Source organism: Pelophylax lessonae, assembly GCF_965119305.1.
Source record: "Pelophylax lessonae genome assembly, chromosome: 9".
Taxonomy (NCBI): Eukaryota; Metazoa; Chordata; class Amphibia; order Anura; family Ranidae; genus Pelophylax; species Pelophylax lessonae.
The window spans coordinates 244,949,608-244,962,003 of NC_138776.1; the positions used below are offsets into that span (position 1 = coordinate 244,949,608).

Sequence of the window (12,396 nt, forward strand, 5' to 3'; positions counted from 1 at the left end):
CATTAATACAATTCAGAACACAAACCACTACTGGTAATTAAACTCAAAACAATGTCCTTTTCAGGCCTTTGGTTAAGATCAAGTGTAGTATCTGTTCTTATCAGTGCCCAGTAGGGGTGCTCCACCGTCATTATGGCCTTTTCGGCTGAGATGGATAGATGGATAGTGTCTCTGCTGGTATGATGACGGTCCTGAGGGATCTTCATGGAAAAATAATAAATTAGGCATCCATCCATTAAGGCTTTCTCTGGATCAAATAATAGTGGTCGTTCATACCAGATGTGTTGAGGCTTCACTGGCTGCTATGTATTAGAGATTATTTATACAATGGCATGAGACTTTTGAATACCTTCTGTTATAAGATGACTTTACTGTGCTTTAACTTAACTATATATATATAAAAGTGTTGTATCTCTAAACAATTAACTTTTATCTGCCTTGCTATGCCTCAGCTTTGAGTCACAAGATTCCACGTTTGGAGTTTTCATCACCGCCATTAACCACCTTGCTGGAAGCACCACTGATAAGACATACTGGCAATTCCTTAGCGATAACAAACCACTGGAAGTAGGTGAGTAGTCAGCAGACCTACCTGTTTATTACACATCTGTGTAGAAATGGCGATTAAACTATACATAAAAACAGGATCCAGTTCAGAACATGCGGGTACCCCAACAATGTCCAAATTCAAATGGGTGCTAACTCACCTAAGAATGTTTTAGGTGGCATCTCAGGAACTAAAAAGCTACGCACAATAAAAAAACATGGACCAGAGGATCCACAGTGTGTAGTAGTTCCCCAATAAGACGAACAGCAGTCTCACCCACAAAAATCTTTATTAATATCAAAATTTCATACATAAATGGAAAACACAGAATGGCCTCCACCACTCACTATTAAAACAAATGACAACATTGTGTTTTCTATTTATGTATGAAAGTTTGATATTAATAAAGATTTTTGTGGGCAAGACTGCTTTTCGTCCTATTGTGGAACTACTACACACTATGGATCCTCTGGTCCCTGTTTGTTATTTTATAAATGCATGCAGATTACAAGCAATGAGCAAATAACTAGGGGTTTCACTGCCCTGAAATATTGGGAAATATTGGAAGCTATCAGTGAAATTTTAAAGTAATGCAAAAGTAGTGTAACTAAAGGCAAACCTTTAGTTTTAGTTTTGGATAGAGTAGAGAGGGATTAGAAGATAAGTCAGTTTTAATTGCTATCTGTGTCCCGTTAGGGAGATTCGCCCTCTCTATTTGTCCTGTTTACCATTATCAATGAAAGTGAAAGTAAAAGAAAATCCCAAATGTTGGGTTGTCCCCAGAAAAGTATTAGTGCTAAAATCCTCCAATGAGGACACTAGTTCTGGTGACCTGGAGATCCCCAAGTGATTCCCTTAATTTGCAGGGATTTTCTCCTGCTTCCTGTTTTGGCTGTTGGACAGGAAGGGAAGGTAAATCTCCCCATTGGGACAAAGAAGGCAAAAAACAGAAAACAGTATAAAATTCCTATGGAAAATTGCCTTTCCTGATTTTAGTCCATGGCAGCATACATGATATAGCTCTGCCCCTATCACCACCCACAGGACCTGTTTAAATCTATAAAAGTCTGACTGAGAGCAACCTCCCCCATTCTCCATACAAAGAACAAGATCAAAAAAAGGGAGGGCTCGTATGCTGCCATAGATTGGCATCAGGAAAGGAAAGTTACAGTAAGTATTTAGTGCAAGTTTCCATTTTCCTGACACCAACATGGCAGCATACATATGATAAATAATGAGCTAAACAGGTAAGGCTTATCCTGCGAACTCAATTTTTATTGGCAATAGACATGAAGTCTTGGATGGCTTTCTTCCCAAACTCCAGGGTAGTAAGGGCTCCTAGATCCACTCTGTAATGTCTTAAGAACCTATGTTGTGATTACCAGCTTACCGCCTTGCAAATGGTCTCTAACGCCATGTGCCGTCCAAGACGAATAAAAAGCCCTGGTGGAATGAGCTCTAACATCCCCAGGAGGATCCATTATGCCTGCTCTATACGCTCTTTTTTATTAATCTTAACTATCCAGGCCAAAATAGTTCTAGCTGTAGCTTCCTTCCCCTTAAATCTTCCGGAAGGGTGGATAAAGCGCCTGTCAGAAAGTCTGAATGAAGAGGTAGCATTGGAATAAGATCTCAGAACCTTTGGGACATCTAACTCCTGCAGGCCAGGGTCTGATTCTGCTGAAAAGGCTGGAAGCACTCATTCCCTTGAGAGGTAAAAAGTGGAGGCCACTTTAGGGACGAAGTGTTCTAGAGGGTCTCAGCACGACCCTATTTGGAAAGAATGTGACATAAGGCTCTGCTGACCCTAAGGATTGGAGTTCCAATACTCTGCTGTTATGGCTACCAGGAATGCTGTTTTTAGAGTGATATCCCATAAAGAACAACTTTCTTGTTGGAGTGAAAGGAGGACTGGCCAGGAAACTCAGGATTAGTGTTAAGTCAAAATTTGATTCTCTTTGGAAGGCGAACTCTGAGGACCACGCCATTTTTTTCATTTGTAGGCAAAAAATGGCTGAGACTTGAACCTTAAGAGAACTCAAACTGAGACCCGAACCAATCCCAGTCTGAAGGAAGGACAAGACTTGCAAAACACTTGAGTCACTGGGGTCAAATTTTTGCCCCACTACAAAGGCCTTACGCTAAATTTTGTGTTGGCTTGAGTTGGCTCTTCTAAAGTTTCACAATCCATCTGAAGGCTTGTAAGGCGGATAACAAGATTTCCCTCTGCCTCAGTAGTTGGTCTTGGCTCTTGGCTAGAAGGATAATATAGTTTAAATAGTGGTGGACTCTTAGACCCTGCTCTTTCCTGAAAGTTTAGGGAGAGGTGGATAGGCCGAAGAGGAGACGTAAACTGGTAATGTTTCTCTCCCAATGAGAATTTGAGGAACTTCTGAAACTGGTGCAGGATCAGGATGTGTAGATATGCATCTTGTAAGTCCACAGAGATCATCCAGTCCCCTGGTTGAATGACTTGAATAATGGTGTAAAGTGCTTCAATTTTGAACCTCTCCACTCGAAAAAATCGATTTGATTTCTTGAGATCGATCACTGGTCTGAAACCTCCTGTCTTTTTTTTTAACCAGAAACAGCGGAGAGTAGAAGCCTGTAGACCTCTGACAAGAAGGGACTGTCAGAATCACACCCTGAAGCAATAGAATATCTATGTATTCTCAGAGTACAGCCAATTTCAGGGCACTGAACTGTTCTCATGGGGGTAAAGGAGTATTCTAGGGGTTGATGCTTGAAGCGCCAATAATGGCTTTGCGTCACAGTAGATAGGAACCATGAATCCTGGCAAAGAATTTTCCAAATCTGGGTGAATCTGAGTATTCTGGCCCTTACTGCCTCCCCTCTTAAGAAGGGGAAAAACAAGAATGGTGAGTCTGGCAAAAGAACTCACACAAACATACCAAGAGATGCATAAGAAACACAGGAGCCATGCATCTCCAGCCCCCGAGCTTTGGAAAACCAGCAAGCATGCCACAGGAGAAGAACTGTCCCTGGTTAGAGAACAAACTAACCACCTTGTTAGTGCATTTAGCAGCCTAAGATGCAGGTCAGCAGGTAAGGGGCTTATCCTTAACTCAACAGTCTGGTGTTGATCTTGAGGACAAAAAGGAAAATGAGGGAGGTTGCTCTGAGTCAGACTTTTATAGATTTAAATAGGTCATGTGGGTGAGGATAGGGGTGGAGCTATATCATATGTATGCTGCCATGTTGGTGTCCAAAAATGAACCTAACGGGTTATAATCCTCCCTTACTGTAACCAAAATGAAAGAAAAAAAGTTTTGCATACAGTTCAACTTTAACTTAGTTTGAATTTTCTCACGTTGGTAAAGTACGTTTTCCTCTATAGCAGTGGTCTCCAAACTACAACCCATGGGCCACATGCAACCCTTTGCCTGCCTTTATCTGTCCCTTGGGGCACTATCACTGATACGAGGCTCTGTTGTGCTTTGATATGAGGAACTATTCCTCTGACTGATACCAACAATGAAACACCATTCCTTCCACTGACACCCACAATGGGGCACAATTCCTTCCACTGACCCCAAAGGTGGGGTAATATTCCTCCAACTAATACCAAGGAGGAGGCACTATTCCTCCTCCTACTGACCACCAAGTCTGAGACATTGTCTACTCCCGCTGATGCTGGGGCATTTTCTACTGTCGCTGGCCACAGTCTGGCCCCCTATGGTTTGAAGGACAGTAATATGGCCCTTTGTTTATAAAGTTTGTAGACCCATGCTCTATAGTAACCATGTTTCATTCACTGATCCAGTACACAGGCTGTTTAGGAGTGTGACATCTCTGAGTTACACTTTGCAAGGATTAGCTTGCACTTCATTTCAACAGGATATATTCAGTGTGGAAGTCTTAATATCATCCCCCACAAATGCCAATCTTGGAGATTAAAGAGACACAGCTGCATGTAATGCTTTAGGGCTCATTCAGTAGCCCCATGGCTTATTTCAAGACAGCAGTGGAAATATATACCTAAAGCTGTGTGGCTCTCCCAGTGTGAAGGAGCCATCCATTCATTCCTATGGGAAGGTTGTCTATTATTTGTTCCAAAAGTGGACTGCCTCTCTAAAGAAATGAATGGAGATCTAAGGAAGGAGTATAACCGAGAGACTTCCAGTGATGAAGCCAATGTGGCTCCAAGCGGGCAGTAGAGTAATGGGGAGTTGGGGACAGATCAATATAAGTCTTGGGATGGGGGGGGGGGGGTCAAGGTCCTGTTGTCCTTTAAAGTTTAAGGTATGAATGTTTACAGCTTACTTTACAACTTTCTCTTTTGCCTTTCTAGGTGTCAGCAGCTACATACCCCAGAACAATGAGCATATCTTTGCCATCTTCAGCAGATACTGAATAGACCGGCCCTGCGGCATATACGTATCTCTATGTACAGCTAGGCAGTGGATTTAACAACTTTAAAGAAGAACTAAGCTCTCTCAATCAGCTATTTTTTTTCCTTATGTTGCTAACATTAAATATATAGGAAGGTATATTATATTTACTTGTTTTAACCTTTTTTTTAACATACAACATACCAGTTGCTTCCTGGTTTCTGTCCTAGGCAAATTATGTCATATATTCCAGGAGTCTTCATGGGCATTTTTTTTTCTTTCATCTGGAGGAGTGGAGGAGGGGCTTTCACAGCTAAGCACCCTCCTGCCTACATGACTGAGCTAGGGGCAGATGGATTGTGGGAAGTAAATGCTACACAAATCATCTGCCCTTACTCAAGATGGCCACAGCTGGAAATGCTAGGGGAGTGTTTTTCAAAGTGATTTCTCAACACAATAATTTATGGAGATATGGATGGATGAATTTGCTTTGAATATTAAAAATGAATTAAATAGTTTTATCAGTTTGTGGTGCTCAGATAAAGTTGCATTCCTCTATAACTCTTCAATAAAGGAGAAGAAACTTTACTTTTCTTGTAGTTGCATTTACTGAATTTGTCCTTTTTGTTGGTAAACGGCAACACATACAAAACTGAGTATAAATTCTTCATACTAAGAGCATTATGGATTACAAACACTGAACCAGGTGGGATAACACACTAAAGTGATATTAAAGGTTCTTTAAACTTACTTACATACTTGCGTGCTCTATGCAATGGTTTTGTACAAAGCAGCCCCATTCCTCCTCTTGTCGGGTCCCATGCCAGTGCTCAAGGCCTCCCTCTTGACCAATGGAATACAATATTAAAACAGCGCTACCAGGCATATAGGAATAAATATAAAGTGCACTAAAAATCTCTACAATGAATGTTAATAGAAAGTGCATCAGTGCTGAGAAAATATATAATCATATAATCACATAGATAAATAGAAATGATGTACCACATAAATGGTTAAAGTGCACACAAATATGCAATAAATATAAAGTGCCAAAATGTGCAAAAAAAGTGCAAATATATATATATATATATATATATATATATATATATATATAGTGCAGTCCAAAAATGGTGAATAGTCCACTTGTATATAAAGTGCTGAATATCGTGATCCACACAAAAAGTGCCCAGTGCTTCCAAAGAACCCTCTTGGGGATCCACTCACCAGACTTAGGAGAATTAAGAGCCTTATGTATATCAAGCAAAACCTCCAAAACAGCCTCCAACCTCAGATGCAGGATACTACACAGCCTTGGTGTCCCCCAGTATAACAATGGGAATAAGCCTCCAGAGAACCTTTGATCACCTCCAAGATTCCTTTCCTTTTCAAACTGCAAAAACAACAAAATTGCCCAAGAAATGTAATTATCTCCTAGTGTGAATCAGGGTTGTAGGATGGCATCTGCCAAAGTGGTGCCTCTTATCCTTTGGGTAGCATATTGCTTTACTGCCACAAGCCTTGGGGCACCAATGGCTCCTGCTGCTGTCTCGACCAGTGAGGAGAGAGAGAGACCCGCGATAGCCGAGGCTCCCATGCACATTGCCTGATTGAGAGGGAGCTTAGGTAAATATTATGGGGAGCTCTGGGTGGTGCAGCACACAGAAGGGTTTTTACCTTCATGCATAGAATGCTTGCAGGTAAAAAAAAAAAAAAAAAACTTTTAGCCTTTACAACCACTTTAAGCTAAATAATTCAACATTTAACTGAATATACAAAGAGTTTTGCTAACAATCAGTGTGGTCACTTACAGTCACTTACAGGCAAGTAATATCCCAGACAGGAGTGTTAGGAAGAGGAACACTGGACACATGGGGGCATGAAAAATGGCAGCAATAAACTTCCAATATACAGTAAATGCCCATAACATAATGACAGATGACAGGTAAAGTAAATAACATTGAATATGTGGTTACAATGACACCTGAAAGTGGGTGGGATATATTAGGCAGCAAGTGAACATGTTGTCCCTGAAGTTTATGAGTTGAAAGCAGACAAAATGGGAAAGTGTAAGTGTAACGGAACAGGACACCCCTGACCGGGTACCTCCATTGGCAGATGCTCCTAGTGCTTCCTGAGGGGCTCCAAGCACTCCACCAGACACCGTAACCACTTCAGACCCCATGAACCGCCGCAGCTTGGTTAGGGTCTCGCAATCTCCTACCCACCCTGGACCTACGACAAGGCTCCAGGTTCCTGTGGGTGAATCTCCTTTCCCCAGAGAGTGCAGCACGAACAAGCTCTTACACAAGCTCTTACAAGAGCTTAGTGATTCTCTAAGGGAGTATGGAGGACCATGCAGCAGATTCCCCCAATAAGAGACAAGACTCTAGATTGAGGGTGAAGAACTAACTCCTTTCTTCTTTATTGAACAGACTTATATACAGTTTTCACCCACAAGGTTACCACCCAGGTGGACCTTGTTGAAGACTGGACGTGATATTCACAATCCAATAGGAACAGAGTTTTACACTCTCCTACAGTGTACACAAAAATATACAATGTGGGACAATCCCCCCCCTTAGCATCCAATCCACATACCTATAAGTTTCTCTTAAGGCAGGCAGACAGAACAATGGGAGGTCATTAACACTTAACAATGTGAAAGGGCAATCCACATTCCCTCCCAATACACAACAAAAGGAAAACCTGTCTGACATTGAAAGATATGTAATATACACAGCATTTAGGAAGAACAGATTTCATGGCAAATGGGAATAAATCTTTATATTCCTATATGGAGATATGGCTGGCAAATATGACCGTCCCATCTGAAGCAATTCAAACCATTAATCATCTGTCTTTAACTTCCAGTGACGGTGAATACTGTCACAGTAAGGATGTGAGGGACTTTGACAAGGACCAAATTGTAATGACTGGATGACTGAGTCAGAGCAACTCCAAAACTGCAGCTCTTGTGGGATGTTGCCAGTCTGCAGTGGTCAAGACCAACCAAAAGTGGTCCAAGGAAGGAAAACTAGTAAACCAACAACAGGTTTATGGGCGGGCAAGGCTCACTAAAGTATGTGGGAAGTTATTGCCGGCCCGTTAAGTCTGATCCAATTGTAGCACCCTCCTAGGTAGGTGCTAGAGAGAGAGTATAGTTTTGGATCTTTTCTGCTTACCAGAAAGATTGCAGTTAAATCTATATTGTTCTCTGCCTACCAGAGAGCAGGATCTGCTAGTGAGGTCTGCTCATGGTGCTCAGGTGCAGCTCAGTTTGTATGAAGTGTTTCACACCGGTCCAATAGGGAGGCACATTGGACAGTGGAAGGAAACCTGGCAAATGATTGCACAAGTATTTAGTACAGCCCTGGTGTTTGGCAGAGGAAAGTGCCTCAGTGCATGCTGGGTGTGACGGGAGTCACTTTGGGCATGGGGGTTGTGGACCCCAAATTCCTTTTGAGAGGTTGGGGGGCACCATGCCCAGCCTTATATGGCTCTCTTATGTTGAAGTCACCCTGCATCTGTTATGCATGCAGGGTGACCAGGAGGGTGGTGAACACTGAAAATATGGTTTGGACTACTACAAATGGGACAGTCATATTCAGGAATAATGTCGCCCTTGTAATATGAAGATTTTTATTCCCTGGACAGCATGAGGTCTCTGACCTGGAAGTTCAACTCCTAATATGGTCATTCCAGGAAGTTCAATGTGGAGACGGGCTGTCTAAACAATGTTGCTTTTGGTCTGAGGTGGCTTTCCATTCACCTATTGTCAGGTGTGCTAATGACCTCACCTGCTGTCTGCTAATGGATGTATTGACACTCAGAGTAATGTGTATTGAGGGCTTGTTAGGGAACCATTGTTCTGTGTCTGACTATTGTGTACATTGATTGCCCCCTGGGGCTTCTGTCTCCTTGCACCTGGCAGTCCTTCTGGTCAAGTTATCTGACCAATCCCTGTTGACTCATTTTCAAGTCCTCATTTGCATGGCAGTCCTTCTGGTCAAGCTATCTGACCAATCACTGTTGACTCATTTTCAAGTCCTCATTTGCATGGCAGTCCTTCTGGTCAAGCTATCTGACCAATCACTGCTGACTCATTTTCAATTCCTCATTTGCATGGCTAAAGAGGACCTGAATGGGAACTGCAGCTACTTTGCAATTGACCAATGAGAGGGCGGTTGTTGGGGGCAGGATGTTCCAAATTCTGTATAAAAGTGTGCTGTGTTCTTCCAATAAATTGTCTTCCTGTTTGAACTTACATACAGCTTGCTTGGTGTTTGTTCTAATGGATTCCGGACGGCTCATAGCTGTAGTTCGGATCCCGGATCCTTGGTTGACCGAACCATCAGACGTTTTGATCTGCAAGCGGGCTTACTAGAAACAGAGGAGTGTCGGGAGAGCGGACAGAGCGAGCAAGGGTCTCGTCACACTGGGATACTGTATAAATGCCAAGGACACATGTGCTCAGGGTCTCTCAGCTGGAGAGCGGGATCCCGAAGGGAGGGGGCGGCTTCCCCTCCTCTGTAGAAGTTGCCCTGCGGCCTGAGGTGGTCAACCTGAGGACCTGAGAGTCAGAGAGGAGCAGAATCCAGAGGTCCTGCATAGCTGACTAGAAGGGAGACACTAGAAAGGATCTAATTCTGCATAAAGTGAGTACAGATCTGTGTCATGGGGCCTGTCCTGAGAGGGCCATCCCTTCAGCCAGAAGACTCAGAGGATGGGTGTCAGTCAAGGGGATGCTAGAGAGTATCCTGATATAATGTAGTTGCATCAAGTCTGCTGCTGGAGAGAGCAAGAAGACTTCCATACAAGTGGCATTATGGTTAAAGCAGTGTGTCTCCTTCCACAAGTAACCTGGTAGGCCAAGTGAGAGTTGTCCTTATCTTCTGTAAATAGTTCAGGTTGGAGTATCCAACTATCCCCTTCTCCCATCCAAGATCCACAATAAATACCAAAAACCAAAACCCCTGGACTGTTTATTAAGTAACGTGCCATTGAGAGTAAGGATGGATGTGTGAACTGTCCCTAAGTGACTGTCTGTAGGTAATCAGAGGAGGCCCAAGAAGTCATCATACAGCAAGGGACAGTACTACACAATAGAAGAGCTACCTTAGTTCAAATATTAAAAAAGTGAATGGTGGTTCTGATAAAAAGGTGTCAGAACACAGCGCATCCCTGTTTGTTGTGTATGGGGCCGTGTAGTCCCATGCTAACCCACATCCACAAGTGCCTGCAATGGGCAAGTGTGGATCAAAACTGGAACGCAAGCAATGGAAGAAGGTGGCCTGGTCTGAATAGTGTGAGGAACACAAGTTTCCAGTGTTGACTTGACCTCCAAATTCTTTAGATTTCAATCCAATTGAGCATTTGTGGGATGTGCTGGAGAAAAATGTCTGTTCTATGGAGGCCCCATCCCGCATACTTATAGGACTTAAAGGATCTGCTACTGATAGCTTGGTATATGTAAAGAATCCGCACTTAGGATATATTAGATTACTGATATAGCTGGCTGCAGCCTACCTCTATAACTATAATCCTAGGATATATAGTGAAATAGAAAAGGTAAAAGGGGAGGTGTATGGCGCTGCCTATAGCTTCCTGATTGGTTAAGTAAAATACTTAAAGTGCAATGGTGCAAATAAATATTGTGTGACCTTTTTATATTAATAGGTGAAGGTGCAATAACAAACAATTGGATGGATCCACTATTAAAAACTGGTAATGAATGAATTAGTGAATAAAAAATGTCATAACCTATGACTGTATAAACTAAATACTAATTGGTGATAAAAAAACAAGTGAATAAACCATGGGTCAGTATAGTGATATGGAATAAAGGTAATCAAAAAATTAATAGTAATCAAAAAAGTTATAATAAATATCATTAATATTGGTAAAAGTAGAAAAAAGTGAAAAATCCTCTGTGTATGCGTTTTTGAAATGCAACTAGATAAAATCCAAAAATCACAATGTAAACCAACAGGATGCTAATTAGAAACAGGCTAGGAGATACAAAATATAAAAACAGCAGGGAACCCCATATAAAACATGGGATATAAAAGGTACAAGAATAAATATGAAACCACTCTCAATAAATATGATAAAAAAGTTTCAAATAAATAGGAATAAATTATGAATATAGTCCAACTAAGAGTGTCCAATGATTTATATCCCACAGTACATTAATCATAAGTATGGTAATGATCTAATATCCACAAGTGGCTCCTATGCAAAGAGAGACAAATTTCCAAAGAAAGTGACTTCAGTGCAGGTGCTTCAGTACATTTCTTAAGGGTGCCGAATATGGTGATCACTCTGTGCTCCCCGTGTCCCCAGGACCGCACTCACCAGAAATAATTACCCCTGCAGGGGTAACAGGCCTTAGATATAATATCACCTCTAATGCCTCCGGATCCCCTGTCATGGTCTTACCTTCTTGCTGTTCTCCTTCGTTTGACATGTGCTGGCGGCCATCTTGGTTTCTGGGTTTCTTGTAGCCTCCCACTCTGCGGCTCCTCCTTCCCACTGGGAGGAGCTGGATGCCTAGCTCATATATATAGGAGGTCTGTGGCTTCAGTTCCTTGCTTGGTCCTCCTGTGTTCACATGCTTCTAAGACTGCTGCTGCTTCTGGTTCCTGATCCTGGCTTCGTCTGATTACCCTGCTGGTTCCTGATCCTGGCTTCGTCTGACTACCCTGCTGGTTCCTGATCCTGGCTTCGTCTGACCACCCTGCTGGTTCCTGATCCCGGCTTCGTCTGACTACCCTCCTGGCTCCTGACCTCTGGCTTCGCAAAGACTCTGCTTCGGTTTTGCCATCCGTTTGGACTTTTGCTTTACAGCTTGATTTTCAATAAAGCCTTCTTATTTTCACTTATCTGTTGTTGTACGTCTGGTTCATGGTTCCGTGACATTAGGACCAAGCCATGAATTCTGACGGTACAGGGCCATCCTCGCTACCCACGCTGGTTGCCAGACTTGATCAGCAGGATCACCTGTTGGGTCAGTTCGCCGTGGCGTTGCAAATCCTGCTTGAACGCACGGCTCATTTCGCTCCCGTTGCCGATGGGTCGGTTGTCGCTCCTGGGCCCGCTCCTACTGCCGCTCCGGTTGTTGCGCCAGAGTCTACCCCGACACCCGATTTTGATTGACACCAGACTCAGGGAGAGACCTTCCTTTAAGGAGAGTCTGCGGAGGCCTCCTAACAGATTGGCGCCTACCTTTGCTGTCCCACCCGTGCCTCCCTCTCCTCCCACGCCTCCTGGGGATGACTTGGCTGGGGATGAACCCATGCAGCTGGGCTTTGCTCGCCTGTCCGAGGGGGAGAGGGTACTCCGGAGACGCGAGGGCCGATGCATGTACTGTGGTCTCGGTGGGCATTTTCGGTTGGCATGTCCGAACCGTCCGGGAAACGCTCGCACCTGAGATCCTGTCAGGGGCAGATCTTGGGTGGAGTCTCCTCGTCCCCGGTTTCCCGTGTTGACAAACCACTG

At 43.2% G+C, this 12,396-nt stretch overlaps 1 protein-coding gene across 1 annotated transcript in view; it reads left to right on the top strand.

Annotated features, from left to right (window-relative positions):
* The window catches only part of LOC309564347 (uncharacterized protein), a 106,516-nt gene that overhangs the window by 25,952 nt on the left and 68,168 nt on the right, over positions 1-12,396 (top strand). The window contains exons 8-9 of the mRNA XM_082268973.1: positions 453-571; positions 4,860-4,910. Of these exons, the coding sequence (XP_082125099.1) occupies positions 453-571; positions 4,860-4,910 (170 nt within the window). The remainder of the gene's footprint in view (positions 1-452; positions 572-4,859; positions 4,911-12,396) is intronic.